This window comes from Bombina bombina, chromosome 6 (assembly GCF_027579735.1).
Source record: "Bombina bombina isolate aBomBom1 chromosome 6, aBomBom1.pri, whole genome shotgun sequence".
NCBI lineage: Eukaryota > Metazoa > Chordata > Amphibia > Anura > Bombinatoridae > Bombina > Bombina bombina.
Window position 1 is genome coordinate 1,132,730,560 of NC_069504.1, and position 23,663 is coordinate 1,132,754,222.

The 23,663-nt window shown below is 37.1% G+C and overlaps 1 protein-coding gene across 4 annotated transcripts in view; it reads right to left on the reverse strand.

Annotated features, from left to right (window-relative positions):
• Positions 1–23,663, reverse strand: part of SOX5 (SRY-box transcription factor 5) — a 488,205-nt gene that overhangs the window by 98,161 nt on the left and 366,381 nt on the right. For all 4 annotated transcript variants that reach the window (XM_053719111.1, XM_053719110.1, XM_053719112.1 and 1 more), the window contains one exon: positions 7,047–7,173. In XM_053719111.1, coding sequence (XP_053575086.1) covers positions 7,047–7,173 — 127 coding nt within the window. The remainder of the gene's footprint in view (positions 1–7,046; positions 7,174–23,663) is intronic.

Below are 23,663 nucleotides of genomic sequence, written 5' to 3' on the forward strand. Positions count from 1 at the left end.
CTGACAGCAAACATCTGGATTTCTCTCCATTCTCACTGCAGCGGGTATTCTGGATGACAAAACGTGCAAACAAACTGGTTTAACCCCTTCACTAACAGACATTGTAACCTGCAGTCTTCCGGGCAGTTAAGGGGTTTAAATAAACTATTATATAATTAAGAACAAAACTGCAAGTGCAGGTCAATTCATATTACATTTAAAGCTACTAATTTGGATGCCAGTGACATGATTAGATGCAATATACTTACAACAAAATGGCAAAATATTTAAACTCTTTCTGCTCAATTAATAAGGATCACCAGAGCATTTGTGTTTAGCCCAGTGATCTGATTACTGATATGATTATCTCTGCACAAAGTAATAGCATAACGCTAAGGCCAGAGCGAACGCTGAACATTTTGTCATTGGGCACAAATTGCAGTTCCCCTCCAGGAAATAATTCCTTTAGCAATCCATGACTTCAAATCTGAAGAACCATGTCTAATGTCCGAAATAAAATGCACGCAAGGGAATTTGGAGAAACATGAAAAGGCAAAGCGTTAGTAATTATGGTGGGTTAGACAAAATACTCTTTGTCTAAAAGGTGGGCTATGTGTTTTAGTATTTATAGTTTTATCGCAAGTAATGCTCTTCTTCAGTAATCTTAGCTTGTTATTTAACATACCAGAAACTGTTGTTTTAGACGTTCAGTAAACATTTCACCTTTATTGTTAAAGGGATATAAAACCCCAAATGTTTCTTTCATCATTCAGATAGAGCATACAATATTAATCAACTTTCCAATTTACTTCTTTTATTTAATTTGCTTAATTCTCTTGGTATCCTTTGTTTAAAAGTATATATAGATTGGCTCAGGATCCTTAGCACTAGCTGCTGATTGGTGGGTGGATTTGTATGCCCATTTTCATTGGCTTACAAATGTGTTCATCTAGCCCCCAGGAGTGCTGCTTCTTCAATAAAAGATTCCAAGAGAATGAAGCCAAATTGATAGAAGTCAATTGAAAAGGTGTTTAAAAATGTATAATCTATCTGTTTCATGTCCCTTTAAGTAGTGAGTGGGGAATAAGAGCTCTAAAAAAGGCTGTTTACATATTACACCACCCAAAATTAAGTTCTACTCTATTTTATTTCTAATCACATCTCTTTAGAAAGGAAAATAAATACATTTGTAGATCTTTGGATAATATGTTTTTGGAATTGAGTCTAAAGCAATAAACGGAAGCAGAGACAGAAGCAATGCTTTCTACTGATAATATTCATGTGAGGCAAACGTATTCAGTAATCGGCACAAAACAATTAGTCATTTTTATTCCTCTTACTCCAAGGAAAAAAGCTCAGTCAGCCCTATGAGGACAGCACAGCATTGGTAAAATAAATTGCTTTATAGCTGCAAAGTTAAATATATCTAGAGGGGTGCTACCTTGGTTTAGATCCCTGGTTTTCCTACCTTTCCGCAGGCCTCCCTAACAGGCCAGATTTTCAGGATTACCTTGGGTGAGAGTAAATAAAATAACTATGTTTACTAATCAGCTGATTATTTCACCTGTGCGCTAGTCCTGATAACCTCACAATGTGACCTGTTAGCGAGGCCTGAGGACAGGTTTAAAACCACTGGTTTAGATCAACTAACAGTCACCTAGATTACGGGTTTTGCGTTAGAGGCTGTGCGGTGCTAACGAGCAGTTTTCCCTCACCGCTCACTTACCTACAGCGCTGGTATTACAAGTTTTTACAAACCCGGCGTTAAAAGACAAGAAGTGAGCGTTGAGCAAAATTTTGCTCCTTACCGCACTCCAATACCAGCGCTGCTTAAGTCAGCGGTGAGCTGGCCGTACGTGCTCGTGCACGATTTCCCCATAGGAATCAACGGGGAGAGCCGGCTGAAAAAAAGTCTAACACCTGCAAAAAAGCAGTATAAAACTCAGTAACGCAGCCCCATTGATTCCTATGGGGAAATACATTTTATGTCTACACCTAACATGAACCCCTAGTCTAAACACCCCAAATCTTACACTTATTAACCCCTAATCTGCCACCCCCGATATCGCCGACACCTTCATTATATTTATTAACCCCTAATCTGCCGCTCTGGACATCGCCGCCACCTACATTATACTTATGAACCCCTAATCTGCTGCCCCCAACATCGCCGCCACCTACATTATATTTATTAACCCCTAATCTGCTGCCCCAATGTCGCCGCCACCTACCTACACTTATTAACCCCTAATCTGCTGTCCCCATAATAAACATATTAACCCCTAAACCGCCGCACTCCTGCCTCCCAAACATTAGTTAAATATTATTAACCCCTAATCTGCCGTCCCTAACATCGCCACCACCTACCTACATTTATTAACCCCTAATCTGCCACCCCAACGTCGCCGTCACTATATTAAAGTTATTAACCCCTAAACCTAAGTCTAACCCTAAACCTAACACCCACTAACTTAAATATAATTTAAATAAATCTAAATAAATATTCCTATCATTAACTAAATAATTCCTATTTAAAACTAAATACTTACCTGTAAAATAAACCCTAAGCTAGCTACAATATAACTAATAGTTACATTGTAGCTACCTTAGGGTTTATTTTTATTTTACAGGAAAGTTTGTATTTATTTTAACTAGGTACAATAGTTATTAAATAGTTATTAACTATTTACTAACTACCTAACTAAAATAAATACAAATTTACCTGTAAAATAAAACCTAACCTAAGTTACACTAACACCTAACACTACACTATAATTAAATAAGTTAACTAAATTAAATACAATTACCTAAATTAAATTAGCTAAAGTACAAAAAAATCAAACACTAAATTACAGAAAATAATAAACAAATTACAGAAATTTAAACTAATTACACCTAATCTAATAGCCCTATTAAAATAAAAAAGCCCCCCAAAATAAAAAAAAACCCTAGCCTAAACAAAACTACCAATAGCCCTTAAAAGGGCCTTTTGCAGGGCATTGCCCCAAAGTAATCAGCTCTTTTACCTGTAAAAAAAAAAAATACAAACAACCCCTACAACAGTAAAACCCACCACCCACACAACCAACCCCCCAAATAAAATACTATGAAAAGGGCATTTAGATGGGCATTGCCCTTAAAAGGGCAGTTAGCTCTTTTGCCGCCCAAACCCTAATCTAAATAATAAAACCCACCCAATACACCCTTAAAAAAACCTAACACTAACCCCCTGAAGATCAACTTACCGGGAGACGTCTTCATCCAAGCTGGGCGAAGTGGTCCTCCAGACGGGCAGAAGTCTTCATCCAAGCCGGGCAAAAGTGGTCCTCCAGACGGGCAGAAGTCTTCATCGAGACGGCATCTTCTATCTTCATCCATCCGGCGCAGAGCGGGTCCATCTTCAAGACATCCGACGCGCAGCATCCTCTTCTGGCGACGACTAAAACAGAATGAAGGTACCTTTAAGTGACGTCATCCAAGATGGCGTCCCGTAGATTCCGATTGGCTGATAGAATTCTATCAACCAATCGGAATTAAGGTAAAAAAAATCCTATTGGCTGATGCAATCAGCCAATAGGATTGAGCTTGCATTCTATTGGCTGTTCCAATCAGCCAATAGAATGCAAGCTCAATCCTATTGGCTGATTGCATCAGCCAATAGGATTTTTTCTACCTTAATTCTGATTGGCTGATAGAATCCTATCAGCCAATCGGAATCTAAGGGACGCCATCTTGGATGACGTCACTTAAACGTACCTTCATTCTGTTTTAGTCGTCGCCAGAAGAGGATGCTTCGCGTCGGATGTCTTGAAGATGGACCCGCTCTGCGCCGGATGGATGAAGATAGAAGATGACGTCTGGATGAAGACTTCTGCCCGTCTGGAGGACCACTTCTGCCCGGCTTGGATGAAGACTTCTGCCCGTCTGGAGGACCACTTCGCCCGGCTTCGATGAAGACGTCTCCCGGTAAGTCAATCTTCATGGGGTTAGTGTTAGGTTTTTTTAAGGGTGTATTGGGTGGGTTTTATTATTTAGATTAGGGTTTGGGTGGCAAAAGAGCTAACTGCCCTTTTAAGGGCCATGCCCATCCAAATGCCCTTTTCAGGCCAATGAGGAGCTTAGGTTTTTTTAGATAGTATTTTATTTGGGGGTTGATTGTGTGGGTGGTGGGTTTTACTGTTGGGGGGTTGTTTGTATTTTTTTTTACAGGTAAAAGAGCTGATTACTTTGGGGCAATGCCCCGCAAAAGGCCCTTTTAAGGGCTATTGGTAGTTTAGTTTAGGCTAGGGGTTTTTATTTTTATTTTGGGGGGGCTTTTTTTTTTTAAATAGGGCTATTAGATTAGGTGTAATTAGTTTAAATTTCTGTAATTTGTTTATTATTTTCTGTAATTTTGGGGGGGGGTTGTGTACTTTAGCTAATTTAATTTAGGTAATTGTATTTAATTTATTATTTAATTAAATAATTTATTTAATTATAGTGTAGTGTTAGGTGTTAGTGTAACTTAGGTTAGGTTTTATTTTACAGGTAAATTTGTATTTATTTTAGCTAGGTAGTTATTAAATAGTTAATAACTATTTAATAACTATTCTACCTAGTTAAAATACATACAAACTTGCCTGTAAAATAAAAAATAAATCCTAAACTATTAGTTATATTGTAGATAGCTTAGGGTTTATTTTATAGGTAAGTATTTAGTTTTAAATAGGAATAATTTAGATAATGATAGGTTTATTTAGATTTATTGTAATTATATTTAAGTTAGAGGGTGTTAGGGTTAGACTTAGATTTAGGGGTTAATAACTTTAATATTGTGGTGGCAAAGTTGGGGGCGGCAGATTAGGGGTTAATAAATGTAGGTAGGTGGCGGCGATGTTAGGGACGGCAGATTAGGGGTTAATATGTTTATTATAGTGGCGGCGACGTTGGGGGTGGCAGATTAGTTGTTAATAAGTGTAGGTAGGTGGCAGCGACATTGGGGACGGCAGATTAGGGGTTAATAAATATAATGTAGGTGTCGGCGATGTTGGGGTCAGCAGATTAGGGGTTCATAAATAAAATGTAGGTGGCGGCGGTGTCCAAAGCGGCAGATTAAGGGTTAAAATTTTTATTTAAGTGTTTGCGATGCGGGAGGGCCTTGTTTAGGGGTTAATAGGTAGTTTATGGGTGTTAGTGTACTTTTTAACACTTTAGTTATGAGTTTTATGTTACGGCGTTGTACCATAAAACTCATAACTACTGACTTTTAAATGCGTTAGGGATCTTGACAGGGTAGGGTGTACCGCTCACTTTTTGGCCTCCCAGGACAGACTCGTAATACCGGTGCTATGGAGGTACCATAGAAAAAAGACTTTACGAAGTTTACATAAGTCGTTTTGCGGTAAGGCCAAAGAAGTGTGCGGTGCCCCTAAAAATTCAAGACTCGTAATACCAGCGGGCGTCAAAAAGCAGCGTTAGGACCTCTTAACGCTGCTTTTTTACCCTAACGCACAACTCATAATCTAGCCGAATATCTTTTTAAAAATATAATAATATGTACTTTAATTACTTTACCTGCAAATTTGTACTGTACTGCCTCGCCCATTAACCCTTTCTTTTTAGTTTCTAAATTGTAAAGCTCTAACTCCTCCCACACATTTCCTTCTATGGCTTTATCTCTATATATGTTTTTTTTGGTAGAATGCAATAGTGAATAGGGATTATCTGCTGGAGCTGTCTAGAAGCTGTGAACTCAGTTGAAATACAATGCCTGTGTCTAAACACTGATAAGAGGGGTGGAGTTAGCTGATCCAGGCAGCTTTGCTATGTAATTCATTTTGCTTATTTTTGAAAATTATTTTAAAATACTTGAAAGCAATTTTTTTTAAATTTTTTAATACAAACTATAACACACATTTATATGTTCACAAGGAAAATAAACTCAGGCTATAAGAATGATACAATTTGATTGTTAAAGGGACACTGTACCCAAATTTTTTCTTTTGTAATTCAGAAAGAGCATGCAATTTTAAGCAACTTTCTAATGTACTCCTATTATAAATTTTTCTTCGTTCTATTGCTATCATTATTTGAAAAAGAAGGCATCTAAGCTTTTTTTTGGTTTCAGTACTCTGGACAGCACTTTTTTTTATTGGTGGATGAATTTATCCACCAATCAGCAAGGACAACCCAGGTTGTTCACCAAAAATGGGCCGGCATCTAAACTTACATTCTTGCATTTCAAATAAAGATACCAAGAGAATTAAGAAAATTTGATAATAGGAGTAAATTAGAAAGTTGCTTAAAATTTCATGCTCAATCTGAAATTTTGGGTACAGTGTCCCTTTAATAGTTATGTATTAAATAAAGAAACAGGATTACATGGGTCACAAATTCAGCCTGTGTATACTAGAACCACACACGAGAATCCTATAACTCCGTGCAATAAAAAAGAAACATGGTGCAAAGTAAGCCTGAAATCTGAAAACTTTTTAGTTGCAAGTAATGAAGAAACAGCGCATATGGCGTTCCAATTACTCGCCGTACGCTATGCATGATAGGGATGGGAGAGACGTTCACACTAACTTGGCAAACTATCAGTTCAGTGTCAAGTTTTAAAGAGTTCTCCAAAGCACATTGCAGATTTTAGCATCAGGCTGTTTCAAAAACATACAGACTTTCTGTTTGCCTTCCAACTCTACCAGACAAAGATCCCAGCAGGCTACTAGACGAAAAACATATTTTCTTGCAAGTGTGTTAAGCTCTTCTGGACCTTTTGAAAAGCGTTTTCATTTCTATCATGCGCTGAATGTGCTCAGTATGTTTTTGTGTACATTCTGCTCTACTGTACAGTCAAACAAAGGGCAAAGCGCACCCCGGCGCAGGCTGCTTCTGTTGTGTTTGTGTTATCAGCATTCTTACAAACAATTTTTCAATTTTGGAAAAGCTGTAATGGTTTGAGTTAGCGCCAGATCTGCTCCATCGCTGTCATGTTCTCCTCATAGCTAAGCATTTTACCAGACTAAAGTAGCATCTATAGGTCTGCGTCTCTCACACATTAGCTTTCTGGTGTTTGAGGATTAACTTACTGCATCCAGCCTTGTAACTAAATCCTGGGGGGATGAGGAATCCTTGGTGAGCTGCTGCAGCGGCCGCTAGTGTCCTCTGGTCTGGGGGGAACACAGGAATCATCAGTGGAGGCAGCTGACCTTGAACCTGCAACCACAAAAAAAAATGATGAAAATGGTCTATTCACAGCACATAACAACCATCTTTATTGTTTTTCAGAAAATAAAACATTTTTTAATACATCAACACCTGTAAATATTACATCTGCATCCAATTATTTGTGAGCATTATTCTCTCTGTTCTGGAGAAGAGGAAAATCTATCTATTGATCTATCCATCTATCTATCTGTATGTCTATCAGTCTGTTTCTATCTATTTATATGTCTGTCTGTCTATCTCTATCTGTCTATCATCTATTTATTTATTGATCTATCTATCTATCTATTGATCTGTCTATCTATTGATCTATCTATCTATTGATCTATCCATCTATCTATCTATCTATCTATCTATCAGTCTGTTTCTATCTATCTATATGTCTGTCTGTCTGTCTGTCTATCTCTATCTGTCTATCATCTATTTATTGATCTATCTATCTATCTATCTATTGATCTATCTATCTATCTATCTATCTATCTGTATGTCTATCAGTCTATTTCTATCTATCTATATGTCTGTCTGTCTGTCTAGCTATATCTGTCTATCATCTATTTATTGATCTATCTATCTATCTATCTATCTATCTATATATCTATATATCTATCTATCTATCTATCTATCTATCTATCTATCTATGTATCTACCTATCTATATCTTTCAATATTTCAATATCTATCTATCTATCTATCTATCTATCTATCTATCTATATATCTATCATCTATCTATCTATCTATCTATCTGTTAGAAAATAACATGTTGGATCAAGCAATAACCTCTAACAATAATAGAGCCCTCAGGTATGAAAGATGGAGAAATAAACACATCATATGACACACAGGCATATTTAGAATGTATACAAAATGAAAGGATCAGAAAGTTTCATATTAAGGTGGTCTGCTGTCCAGGCTTCTACAACTTCTTTATATTCATAATTTGAAAACACAAAGCATCTATATTCTTTTAGCAAACAAATGAACAGCTGGGTGGAATTTTTGCATCGTACTCTTCGGCAAACAGCCATGGAACTTTTTTTTTTAATGGTTTCCAAGGATAAAAGTGACTTTGCCAAGCAAAGAGGCTCCAAAGCAGGCCTCAAAAACACTAATAGAAAGACAGATGGTTCTACTAAGACTGTTGCTGCCAAAAAATGGAAAAAAATAAATAAATAAAAATAAAATAGATGTTATTGAAGCTGACTGTAAAGTCCTCTGACTGCTGCCAATAGGAAGGCACAGCTCAGAGGCAAATGCCTATCACCGACTGAAGACTAGAAAGTCCTGTGTGCATGACCTTAGAGGTGAAAGAATGGTACCCTCTTACGTCCTATTAGCGCTACAGCTCAGAGGCAAATGTTGCTTACCGACTGAAGACTAGAGAGTCCTGTGTGCATGACCTTAGAGGTGAAAGAATGGTACCCTCTTACGTCCTATTAGCGCTATAGCTCAGAGGCAAATGCCTATCACCGACTGAAGACTAGAAAGTCCTGTGTGCATGACCTTAGAGGTGAAAGAATGGTAATCTCTTACGTCCTATTAGCGCTACAGCTCAGAGGCAAATGCCTATCACCAACTGAAGACTAGAAAGTCCTGTGTGCATGACCTTAGAGGTGAAAGAATGGTACCCTCTTACGTCCTATTAGCGCTACAGCTCAGAGGCAAATGCCTATCACCGACTGAAGACTAGAGAGTCCTGTGTGCATGACCTTAGAGGTGAAAGAATGGTACCCTCTTACGTTCTATTAGCGCTACAGCTCAGAGGCAAATGCCTATCACCGACTGAAGACTAGAAAGTCCTGTGTGCATGACCTTAGAGGTGAAAGAATGGTACCCTCTTACGTCCTATTGGCGCTACAGCTCAGAGGCAAATGCCTATCACCGACTGAAGACTAGAGAGTCCTGTGTGCATGACCTTAGAGGTGAAAGAATGGTACCCTCTTACGTCCTATTAGCGCTACAGCTCAGAGGCAAATGCCTATCACCGACTGAAGACTAGAAAGTCCTGTGTGCATGACCTTAGAGGTGAAAGAATGGTAACCTCTTACGTTCTATTAGCGCTATAGCTCAGAGGCAAATGCCTATCACCGACTGAAGACTAGAAAGTCCTGTGTGCATGACCTTAGAGGTGAAAGAATGGTACCCTCTTACGTCCTATTAGCGCTACAGCTCAGAGGCAAATGCCTATCACCAACTGAAGACTAGAAAGTCCTGTGTGCATGACCTTAGAGGTGAAAGAATGGTACCCTCTTACGTCCTATTAGCGCTATAGCTCAGAGGCAAATGCCTATCACCGACTGAAGACTAGAAAGTCCTGTGTGCATGACCTTAGAGGTGAAAGAATGGTACCCTCTTACGTCCTATTAGCGCTACAGCTCAGAGGCAAATGCCTATCACCGACTGAAGACTAGAAAGTCCTGTGTGCATGACCTTAGAGGTGAAAGAATGGTACCCTCTTACGTTCTATTAGCGCTACAGCTCAGTTAAACATAAATGACTGTTGTGTGGGAAATCTAATACCCCATAAAGCAGAAAAGGGACACCTCATATGTCATTTATGTTACTAATGCACATGAATATAGCTCTGTACTTGTAAACTCAGTGGAAGTGGTGAAATGGGATAAAAAAGAGATTGCTGAGAACTAAAGGTTCATTTATTTGAAAAAAATGCCTTTTTCTTTTTGCTAAAAGAAGTGAAAAAAGTAAGGCAACAATTTGAAAACTAGTATTAAAGTGAAGGTCCATTTTGATAAATTAGTGCCCGGATTTTAATAAACCTATTAAAAACAAGGGCACTTTAATTAATCAAAATTGACATTTCACTGTTTTCTTCAAAAACCTACCTTTTAATCCTGAATGCCGCTCCAGCACTTCCTCCACCCGTCGCAAGCCGTCTTCCCGGGTCCAAAATGACGAATCCGGCTTCCTCCAATCACAGCAGTGCATCAGGCCAAGATTCCCCCGGGGGGGAAGCTGTAATTGGAGGAAGCCTGATTCGTCATATCTGACGTCTGCAGAGGCTTCCGACGGTCGGGGGAATCAATGGAGCGGCATTCAGGATTAAAAGGTAAGTTTTTGAAGAAAACAGTGAAATGTCAATTTTGATGAATTAAAGTGCCCTTGTTTTTTATTTTATTAAAAACCGGGCACTAATTCATCAAAATGGACCTTCACTTTAAAGTTGTATTAGAGTTAAATCCTTAGCTCAAATGCTTTAATGTCATGTATGCTGCCCTGACACCAATAATATGGCTAGCATGCTACAGCATCTATGCCATCATCACAGGAATAATTGTATCATTACATCACCAGTTGTTTGTGCAGCAGTCTAAATGCTGCTGGGTGGGGAGCGAACTCCCATTAACCTCTTGTTCAAGCCGCGGTGGATTGCTTTGTAATTCATTAAGCCATCTCTAGCATCCAATAAGTTAACCAGAACCACAGCCTAAACCTTAACTGTAACCCAACACAGGATTACAAACATTTCAAACCTCAATTTACAGCAGATTCTCAGGTTGAGAGTCTTAAGAACTCTGCCTGTGATATTAGAGATAGTTTGTGTTCTCTCATTAATATGGCTACTATGTTAAAAGGGACAGTCTACACCATAATTTGTAGTGCTTAAAAAGATAGATAATCCCTTTATTACCCATTCCCCAGTGTTGCATAACCAGCACGGTTATATAAATACACTTTTTACCTCTGTGGTTACCTTGTGTCTAAGCCTCTGCAGACTGCCCATTATCTCAGTTCTTTTGACAGACTTGCATTTTAGCCAATCAGTGCTGGCTCGTAGGCAACTCCACAGACGTGAGCAAAATGTTATCTATATGGCACACGTGAACTAACGCCCTCTAGCTGTGAAAAACGGTCAAATGCATTCAGATAAGAGGTGGCCTTCAACAGCTTAGAAATTAGCATATGAGTCTGCCTAGGTTTAGCTTTTAACTAAGAATACCAAGAGAACAAAGCAAACATGGTGATAAAAGTAAATTGGAAAGTTGTTTAAAATGACATGCCCTATCTGAATCATGAACGTTTATTTTTGACTAGACTGTCTCTTTAACTCATTTTATTTACGAGATCAGAACAAGCCCATAACTATTACAGAGACGTTTCTCCTGTAGATTCAAGGTCTGGCCCCATTCTCATTGGCTACAACAACCAGGTATGAGGGAATGTCTCAGTTATAAAATGATTACATGGGCTTTGTATATCACCTCAATTGCCTTTATAGAATGAATATAGTAACGTTTGTTTACACAAGCATTTCATTCTCAATTGCAATGTGTTATTAGTGCTGGTTGTTGACTATTCCTGTGAGTTTATTACTTTTTCAGCAGCATATGCACATATCCTGTGAATGCCCGTGCACAGTATTCAAGCTCAGAGAGCTGGCAATTGTGTGAAGACGTTATGTGTGTCATACAAGCCACCACTGACTCTCTGAGAAGGTGTACTGTTTGAATACAAATACAAGAGCCAGCACAGCATATGTGCATATGCCACACAAAAACATGAATAACTTTTACTAGATCCTGGTGAAGACTGGGCTGTGCTCCAATGTTATATTTTTTGTATTTGGTCTCGTATGTTATTAATTGTTTTTCTAGAATAAAAACAGACTTTTTATCATTTATGTTGTAAGCCTCATGAGTGTGAAAGCTTCTATTGTTTCAATGTTAAATACACGGTTGAATTTCCAAATTAATATTTTATTCCAAAATTTGTTTTGAATTAAATGGAATTTGAAATTGCAGTTATATTACTGAGATGAAATATGCCCAGACCTCAATTTGCTACAAAAAGTATTCAAATTGAAATAACCACATAAAGAGCTGCGCAGAATGTGCAGGAATCATACGTTTATAAAAAAAAATGTCAGAAGACTGATTCCTGTCAGATAGAAACCTACAAGTTTATCTTATTGCTTTCTGCTATTTGAGCGAGTTTGTTACCGAATGAAAAGGGCAAAATAACTTTTTCACTGAATTTATATATTGCAGCAATTGAAAGTGCACCTGTCGCTGACTTTTTGGCTACAAAATAGTCTGGCATCACTAAAACATATAATAAATCCTTAGAAATCTACATTTTATTTACTGTCAACAGGGAATGTCCAGAGCAGAGGAACAAAGGAAATCCAAAAATAGGCAAGTTGTCTAAAACTGCAGTTGTGCATCCTAAACTGTCTGCGTCTACAGTACGAAACTGCAAGGTCCCATGGGAGACCAGCACAATGCTGAACTGGGGCTCTAAACTAGACAAACGTATTGTTTTGGTTTCCATGGAAACTATGGGGATATGTCTTGTGATTGCAATAGAAAATTTAGCTTAATGTAAAATCTCTATATGTCATATAAAAAATATATTAATCAATAAATGAGAAGACTGCAATTTTGCAGGGTCATATTGTGTGTGACCAGTGGAAACAAGGTGCACAATACAACAGCACCATACATTTAAATCAACGGAATGGTTTGCTTTGTAAAAGTCATCACATAATGTGCTTTGTGCCTAAATAAACAATAAGGGCAGAAAAATCCTTTAAACCTCTCCCAACACTAAAATAAAACTTTTTTTTTTTGGCACCAACTCATATAACTAGGTTTACGGAATGGGATTATGTAGTGGGGTTTGGGACCGGGGTTATGGAATGAGGTAAGAATTGGGTTTAGAGACTGAGGTTAAGGAATGGAATTATCCACTTGGTTTAGAGAATAGGTTTAACCACTTGGTTTAGAGAATGGGTTTAACCACTTGGTTTAGAGAATGGGTTTATCCACTTGGTTTAGAGAATGGGTTTAACCACTTGGTTTAGAGAATGGGTTTAAGGAATGGAATTATCCACTTGGTTTAGAGAATAGGTTTAACCACTTGGTTTAGAGAATGGGTTTAACCATTGGTTTAGAGAATGGGTTTAATCACTTGGTTTAGAGAATGGGTTTAAGGAATGGAATTATCCAATTGGTTTAGAGAATAGGTGTATCCACTTGTTTTAGAGAATGGGTTTAACCACTTGGTTTAGAGAATAGGTTTATCCACTTGGTTTAGAGAAAAGGTTTATCCACTTGTTTTAGAGAATGGGTTTAACCACTTGGTTTAGAGAATGGGTTTAAGGAATGGGATTATCCACTTGGTTTAGGGATTGAGGTTATGGAATGAGATTATGTAGTTGGTTTAGGGACTGGGTTTAAGGAATGGGATTATGCAGTAAGGTTAAAACACTTGGGATAAGGAATGGGACTATGTAGTGGGCTTTGAGACTCTGGTTATGATTGGATTTAGGGGCTAGACTTATGAAGTTGGTTTAGGGACTGAGGTAAAGGAATGGGGTTAGGATTGGGGTTATGAAATAGGATAAGGGGTGGGTTAGGATTGGCAGTAGGGAATGAAGTTGGGGACTTACTGTTGGAGTAAAGAATGGGTTCAGGGACTAAGGTTACTGTTGAGGTTAGTGAATGGGGCGTTTAACCCCCTGAATGTGAAAGGACTGCAGAACGCATTACTTTGCAGAACTACTTTTTTGCCTACAAGAGGTTAACAGGAGTTCCCTACCCCTGGCAGAAATGACACCTGCTAAATTCATATGCTGGCAACATTGCTGGGGCTTATTCTGGCCAAGGTGACATTGCTGCTGCATTATTTTGGCAGTTGTTATATTGCTGTGTGTGGGACCGGATGAAAACGCGCAGCACATAGGAGCACTTTGTGTAATGAAGAGAGATGGGTTTAATGCGGCCCCTGCGTGTTCAGTTTAAACAGTGATATTATAAAATTCAGCTTGGGACAGACATACAGCACAAGAAATCCCACAAACCTGCAATAATTGTCTTGTGCAGACTTAGTGCCAGTATCAACACTAACAGAAAAAAATTCAAGATAGTTTAACATTACAATTATGCAAGAAAAACCGCAATTATCCTGTAAGCTACACATCCCCTAGTCTTGCAAAAGATTTACTACCATTCTACAATAGAAGCCAACGGAAACAAAATCATCTCAGATGCCCCTAACATGGAAAAAGTGACAAGTGAACGTTTAATACACAGTGCAGCATCCTGATTCTGAAGCTTCCTGCATGCAAGTTACTGTATCCTCCTAAATGGTTCCTTATTGCAAGAAATAAAAACATTTGTATTTGTTTATCAGTAAAAACTCCTATCTACAGCAGCTTTAGAGAGTGGTCACCCTGGATGTTACAACAAGTGGTCAGTGGGCAAATAAACACAGGGAAAAATAATTAAGGACAAAATATTCATAAAATGAATCTAACATGAAAACGTTAATTGAGCTGAATAACCTATTTTAAGGTTGAATTGCGCAAAAGCCAAATTACCGTATCCGCTAAATAAAATAGTTAGTTGAAACCCTCTCTGGCAGCCAAACGGTTAAAGCTATTTATAGGCAGCTTATCAATACCACTATTATCATGTTCTGCTTCATTCTTCTTAGCTCTGAATATATCAACAAATAAAAACAACAAAAAAAAACCATTGATATTAAAAAGAGCCAATGAAAATAAGAAATTGACTTGAAGTGAAAAAAGAATATGCTGTGGAAATGTGCATCTGTTGCCGCATTACTCAGTAGTAAACAATATTCCTCTCCATCTCTAGTTTCCACCATTCTCATTAAAGAACAATTCAAATGAGAACTTTTTTTTCTTTTGTGTTTTTTTCTGTCCTTGTGGTTTTGTTGAGTCTTCCAAACCTGATGACTGTTCCTTTGGCCAGAATCATAAATGCTGTAATCACACAATTATTGTGCTGGGAACAGTTTAATTCAGCATTTTGTTCTCAACCACAGAACAATTACCTAACAACTTTGGTTAACCAGTAACGCATGCTGCTTGTAGAGGGAGCTGCATCTGTACAATGACAAGGAGCTACTTATCGTCTGTAAGTTTCCTGCGCAGCTCAGATCATGTGGGATCACTTATACCTACCGCTAATACAAATTCATTACAGGAAATGTTATTGCATCTGTAGGGCACTTTATTTTATTTGATTACCTTGATTTACAAACATTAAATCCGAACAGAGCAATACTTATTTCTCATAAGACAATAATTGGTAATTGAACCTGCATTGCCAGAGAATCTTAATGCAATCTGTTTTTGAAGTCCAGGAATATTACCTTTTCCAGAGTGAGTGTTGTTCGAGTGTGACATATAGAACTAACCCAGTGCGAGGTCATGTTCCTAGAATTTCTGTAGGGATGGGCATTGCCATATCATGTAGGTAAGGTCTGGCTTTGGGTGCCGGCATTTGCTACACGTTTGAGATTCGTTAAATCCCCATTTTTGATAGTCTTTAGGTGTGATATATGCGTTTTGTATGAGTTTCAAATGAGATTCTCTTGCATCCATAGGCCTAGATTTAGAGTTCGGCGGTAGCCGTCAAAACCAGCGTTAGAGGCTCCTAACGCTGGTTTTGGGCGCCCGCTGGTATTTGGAGTCAGTGATTAAAGGGTCTAACGCTCACTTTACAGCCGCGACTTTTCCATACCGCAGATCCCCCTACGCCATTTGCGTAGCCTATCTTTTCAATGGGATCTTTCTAACGCTGGTATTTAGAGTCGTTTCTGCAGTGAGCGTTAGAGCTCTAACGACAAGATTCCAGCCGCCTGAAAAAAGCAGGAGTTAAGAGCTTTCTGGCTAACGCCGGTTCATAAAGCTCTTAACTACTGTACCCTAAAGTACACTAACACCCATAAACTACCTATGTACCCCTAAACCGAGGTCCCCCCACATCGCCGCCACTCGATTAAAATTTTTAACCCCTAATCTGCCGACCGCCACCTACGTTATACTTATGTACCCCTAATCTGCTGCCCCTAACCCCGCCGACCCCTATATTATATTTATTAACCCCTAACTTGCCCCACACAACGTCGCCGCAAGCTACTTAAAATAATTAACCCCTAATCTTCCGACCGCAAATCGCCGCCACCTACGTTATCCCTATGTACCCCTAATCTTCTGCCCCTAACATCGCCGACCCCTATGTTATATTTATTAACCCCTAATCTGCCCCCCACAACGTCGCCGACACCTGCCTACACTTATTAACCCCTAATCTGCCTAGCGGACCTGAGCGCTACTATAATAAAGTTATTAACCCCTAATCCGCCTCACTAACCCTATCATAAATAGTATTAACCCCTAATCTGCCCTCCCTAACATCGCCGACACCTACCTTCAATTATTAACCCCTAATCTGCCGACCGGAGCTCACCGCTATTCTAATAAATGTATTAACCCCTAAAGCTAAAGTCTAACCCTAACACTAACACCCCCCTAAGTTAAATATAATTTTTATCTAACGAAATAAATTAACTCTTATTAAATAAATGATTCCTATTTAAAGCTAAATACTTACCTGTAAAATAAACCCTAATATAGCTACAATATAAATTATAATTATATTATAGCTATTTTAGGATTAATATTTATTTTACAGGTAACTTTGTATTTATTTTAACCAGGTACAATAGCTATTAAATAGTTAAGAACTATTTAATAGTTACCTAGTTAAAATAATTACAAATTTACCTGTAAAATAAATCCTAACCTAATATATAATTAAACCTAACACTACCCTATCAATAAATTAATTAAATAAACTACCTACAATTACCTACAATTAACCTAACACTACACTATCAATAAATTAATTAAACACAATTGCTACAAATAAATACAATTAAATAAACTATCTAAAGTACAAAAAATAAAAAAGAACTAAGTTACAGAAAATAAAAAAATATTTACAAACATAAGAAAAATATTACAACAATTTTAAACTAATTACACCTACTCTAAGCCCCCTAATAAAATAACAAAGACCCCCAAAATAAAAAATTCCCTACCCTATTCTAAAATACAAAAATTACAAGCTCTTTTACCTTACCAGCCCTGAACAGGGCCCTTTGCGGGGCATGCCCCAAGAATTTCAGCTCTTTTGCCTTTTAAAAAAAACATACAATACCCCCCCCCCAACATTACAACCCACCACCCACATACCCCTAATCTAACCCAAACCCCCCTTAAATAAACCTAACACTAAGCCCCTGATGATCTTCCTACCTTGTCTTCACCATGCCAGGTTCACCGATCCGTCCTGGCTCCAAGATCTTCATCCAACCCAAGCGGGGGTTGGCGATCCATAATCCGGTGCTCCAAAGTCTTCCTCCTATCCGGCAAGAAGAGGACATCCGGACCGGCAAACATCTTCTCCAAGCGGCATCTTCTATGTTCTTCCATCCGATGACGACCGGCTCCATCTTGAAGACCTCCAGCGCGGATCCATCCTCTTCTTCCGACGACTAGACGACGAATGACGGTTCCTTTAAGGGACGTCATCCAAGATGGCGTCCCTCGAATTCCGATTGGCTGATAGGATTCTATCAGCCAATCGGAATTAAGGTAGGAATTTTCTGATTGGCTGATGGAATCAGCCAATCAGAATCAAGTTCAATCCGATTGGCTGATCCAATCAGCCAATCAGATTGAGCTCGCATTCTATTGGCTGTTCCGATCAGCCAATACAATGCGAGCTCAATCTGATTGGCTGATTGGATCAGCCAATCGGATTGAACTTGATTCTGATTGGCTGATTCCATCAGCCAATCAGAAAATTCCTACCTTAATTCCGATTGGCTGATAGAATCCTATCAGCCAATCGGAATTCGAGGGACGCCATCTTGGATGACGTCCCTTAAAGGAACCGTCATTCGTCGTCTAGTCGTCGGAAGAAGAGGATGGATCCGCGCTGGAGGTCTTCAAGATGGAGCCGGTCGTCATCGGATGGAAGAACATAGAAGATGCCGCTTGGAGAAGATGTTTGCCGGTCCGGATGTCCTCTTCTTGCCGGATAGGAGGAAGACTTTGGAGCACCGGATTATGGATCGCCAACCCCCGCTTGGGTTGGATGAAGATCTTGGAGCCAGGACGGATCGGTGAACCTGGCATGGTGAAGACAAGGTAGGAAGATCATCAGGGGCTTAGTGTTAGGTTTATTTAAGGGGGGTTTGGGTTAGATTAGGGGTATGTGGGTGGTGGGTTGTAATGTTGGGGGGGGGTATTGTATGTTTTTTTTAAAAGGCAAAAGAGCTGAAATTATTGGGGCATGCCCCGCAAAGGGCCCTGTTCAGGGCTGGTAAGGTAAAAGAGCTTGTAATTTTTGTATTTTAGAATAGGGTAGGGAATTTTTTATTTTGGGGGTCTTTGTTATTTTATTAGGGGGCTTAGAGTAGGTGTAATTAGTTTAAAATTGTTGTAATATTTTTCTTATGTTTGTAAATATTTTTTTATTTTCTGTAACTTAGTTCTTTTTTATTTTTTGTACTTTAGATAGTTTATTTAATTGTATTTATTTGTAGCAATTGTGTTTAATTAATTTATTGATAGTGTAGTGTTAGGTTAATTGTAGGTAATTGTAGGTAGTTTATTTAATTAATTTATTGATAGTGTAGTGTTAGGTTTAATTATAACTTAGGTTAGGATTTATTTTACAGGTAAATTTGTAATTATTTTAACTAGGTAACTATTAAATAGTTCTTAACTATTTAATAGCTATTGTACCTGGTTAAAATAAATACAAAGTTACCTGTAAAATAAATATTAATCCTAAAATAGCTATAATATAAATGTAATTTATATTGTAGCTATATTAGGATTTATTTTACAGGTAAGTATTTAGCTTTAAATAGGAATCATTTATTTAATAAGAGTTAATTTATTTCGTTAGATAAAAATTATATTTAACTTAGGGGGGTGTTAGTGTTAGGGTTAGACTTAGCTTTAGGGGTTAATACATTTATTAGAATAGCGGTGAGCTCCGGTCGGCAGATTAGGGGTTAATAATTGAAGGTAGGTGTCGGCGATGTTAGGGAGGGCAGATTAGGGGTTAATACTATTTATGATAGGGTTAGTGAGGCGGATTAGGGGTTAATAACTTTATTATAGTAGCGCTCAGGTCCGGTCGGCAGATTAGGGGTTAATAAGTGTAGGTAGGTGTCGGCGACGTTGTGGGGGGCAGATTAGGGGTTAATAAATATAACATAGGGGTCGGCGATGTTAGGGCAGCAGATTAGGGGTACATAGGGATAACGTAGGTGGCGGCGGTTTACGGAGCGGCAGATTAGGGGTTAAAAGTGTAATGCAGGGGTCAGCGATAGCGGGGGCGGCAGATTAGGGGTTAATAAGTGTAAGGTTAGGGGTGTTTAGACTCAGGGTACATGTTAGAGTGTTAGGTGCAGACGTAGGAAGTGTTTCCCCATAGGAAACAATGGGGCTGCGTTAGGAGCTGAACGCTGCTTTTTTGCAGGTGTTAGGTTTTTTTTCAGCTCAAACAGCCCCATTGTTTCCTATGGGAGAATCGTGCACGAGCACGTTTTTGAGGCCGGCCGCGTCCGTAAGCAACTCTAGTATCGAGAGTTGCATTTGCGGTAAAAATGCTCTACGCTCCTTTTTTGGAGCCTAACGCAGCATTTGTTTGAACTCTCGATACCAGAGTTAAATTTATGGTGCGGCCAGAAAAAAACCCGCGGAGCGTTAACAGCCCTTTTACCGCCAAACTCCAAATCTAGCCGATAGAGAGGGTAGCCTTTTTGACCACCTCAAAGCTCTTCAAGATCTGAGCTTCTGTAACAGTTGATTCTATTCTATTTGACCAGTCTATTGCCAGTCGTGATACCACTGTGTTACTTGGGGACTCTTGGAGTAGGTTATAAATGGGTGTTATGGACCTAATGCCTTGTTTAGCCCAGTTGACTATTCTATCTATTTTTGTTGTGTTTGGCCCCATGGCTTGTGAGTCTATCAGATTTTGTATGTAGTGTTTGACTTGTAAATAGGCAAAATGGTGTTGCCTTGGTATGTCGTACGTGTTCATTAATTCTGTGAATGGGATTATTGTGGAGCTGTCTTTTATCAGTACATGATGAATTTGTTTAAGACCTTTTTGTTCCCAAATCCTAAAAGTCTGGGTGGTGAGTCCCGGTATGAAGTTCGGATTGCCTCTAATTGGTAAATATTTAGTCTTATGTGGTGCGATAAGCAAGTGTTTGCATATTTTCTGCCAAGCCCTAATCGGGCCTGTAAATGGTGTGAGTCCTTGAATCTTTGGATCTGTAGAGCACTTTTAATTATGTATTTGTCTTCAAACAAGACAGAAATGAAATGTTATCAGACTTACATGATAAATGCAATATCACAGCCCCATCTTATTTACAGCATCCAGTAACAGTAAACATTGTACAATACAATGTCTGTGCATAAGACTTAAGCCAGCATTATGTTTAGTTGTATTTTATTAGCTGATAACAGACAGAAGTAACTTTGTTCTCAGGAACATCAATGGCGAAACGGATGGTGTGAGATGTTTCTAGTAGGCAGCTCATTTGCTTGTTTTGTCATTTCATAAAAATTAATATTAAAGGGACAGTCTACTCCAGAATTGTTACTGTTTAAAAATATAGATAATCCCTTTATTACCCATTCCCCAGTTTTGCATAACCAACACAGTTATAATACAATTTTTACCTCTGTGATTACCTTGTATCTAAGCCTCTGCAGACTGCTCCCTTATGTCAGTTCTTTTGTCAGACTTGCATTTAACCAATCAGTGCTGACTCATAAATAACTACACAGGAGTGGGAACAATATTATCTATATGGCACACATGGACTAGCGCCATCTAGCTGTGAAAAACTGTCAAATGCACTGAGAAAAGAGACGGCTTTCAGTATCTTAGAAATTAGCATATGAGCCTACCTAGGTTTAGCTTTCAAAAAAGAATATCAAGGGAACAAAGCAAATTTGATGATAAAAGTAAATGGAAAAGTTGTTTGAAATAGCATGCCCTATCTGAACCATGAAAGTTTATTTTTGACTAGACTGTCCCTTTAACACTAAACAACTATTGTAATTATCACTGCTCCTCAAAATTATTTTAAAGTAACAATGAGCGCAAAAAACAAAATCTTCCTTATCATCTTTATGTTTGTGTGCTGGGTACATAATACTTTCTATCTGAAACATGAAATCATTTTTTTTTTGTTTTATGTCCCTTTAAATATCTTTTATTAACATTTTTTGCATGAAAAATAAATAAATAAATTAAATATATAAATATGTTTTTTAAACTGATGACATTTGTTAGAACAATGTCCCCTTAGGTATAAAGCAACTTATAATGAAGTTCATCAGTAATCACAAAAAATAAAGTCTGCTATATACACTAGTGATAAATATAAAGTGACGCTGTAATATATAATATGCGCTATACGTAATAGTATAACGTATTGTATATAAATATACACTAGTGATAAATATAAAGTGACGCTGTAATATATAATATGCGCTATACGTAATAGTATAACGTATTGTATATAAATATACACTAGTGATAAATATAAAGTGACGCTGTAATATATAATATGCGCTATACGTAATAGTATAACGTATTGTATATGAATATACACTAGTGATAAATATAAAGTAACGCTGCAATATATAATATGCGCTGTACGTAATAGTATAACGTATTGTATATAAATATACACTAGTGATAAATATAAAGTAACGCTGCAATATATAATATGCGCTGTACGTAATAGTATAACGTATTGTATATAAATATACACTAGTGATAAATATAAAGTGACGCTGTAATATATAATATGCGCTGTACGTAATAGTATAACGTATTGTATATAAATATACACTAGTGATAAATATAAAGTGACGCTGTAATATATAATATGCGCTGTACGTAATAGTATAACGTATTGTATATAAATATACACTAGTGATAAATATAAAGTAACGCTGCAATATATAATATGCGCTGTACGTAATAGTATAACGTATTGTATATAAATATACACTAGTGATAAATATAAAGTGACGCTGTAATATATAATATGCGCTGTACGTAATAGTATAACGTATTGTATATAAATATACACTAGTGATAAATATAAAGTGACGCTGTAATATATAATATGCGCTGTACGTAATAGTATAACGTATTGTATATAAATATACACTAATGATAAATATAAAGTGACGCTGTAATATATAATATGCGCTGTACGTAATAGTATAACGTATTGTATGTAAATATACACTAGTGATAAATATAAAGTAACGCTGCAATATATAATATGCGCTGTACGTAATAGTATAAAATATTGTATAGAAATATACACTAGTGATAAATATAAAGTAACGCTGTAATATATAATATGCGCTGTACGTAATAGTATAACGTATTGTATGTAAATATACACTAGTGATAAATATAAAGTAACGCTGCAATATATAATATGCGCTGTACGTAATAGTATAACGTATTGTATATAAATATACACTAGTGATAAATATAAAGTGATGCTGTAATATATAATATGCGCTGTACGTAATAGTATAACGTATTGTATATAAATATACACTAGTGATAAATATAAAGTGATGCTGTAATATATAATATGCGCTGTACGTAATAGTATAACGTATTGTATGTAAATATACACTAGTGATAAATATAAAGTGCTGTACATAATAGTATAAGATATTGTATATAAATATAAACTAGTGATAAATATAAAGTGACGCTGTAATATATAATATGCGCTGTACGTAATAGTATAACGTATTGTATATAAATATACACTAGTGATAAATATAAAGTGACGCTGTAATATATAATATGCGCTGTACGTAATAGTATAACGTATTGTATATAAATATACACTAGTGATAAATATAAAGTGACGCTGTAATATATAATATGCGCTATACGTAATAGTATAACGTATTGTATATAAATATACACTAGTGATAAATATAAAGTGACGCTGTAATATATAATATGCGCTGTACGTAATAGTATAACGTATTGTATATAAATATACACTAGTGATAAATATAAAGTGACGCTGTAATATATAATATGCGCTGTACGTAATAGTATAACATATTGTATATAAATATACACTAGTGATAAATATAAAGTGACGCTGTAATATATAATATGCGCTGTACGTAATAGTATAACGTATTGTATATAAATATACACTAGTGATAAATATAAAGTGACGCTGTAATATATAATATGCGCTGTACGTAATAGTATAACGTATTGTATATAAATATACACTAGTGATAAATATAAAGTGACGCTGTAATATATAATATGCGCTGTACGTAATAGTATAACATATTGTATATAAATATACAACACAATTTAACTTTATATTGAACACACTAGTTTTTAAATCTTAGTCTAGTACACAACAGAAACATATCAAACTTTTACATTGTTTTTTATGTTAGCTTTATTTCTGCTGACATTTATCTGCCTTTTTATTCAGAGGCACATATGCTGGACAAAAATAAAATACTAAATACTAATGAATCAGAGCTACTCTCAAAAGGAAAAAAAAAAGATTTACAAACGCACACACACAAATAA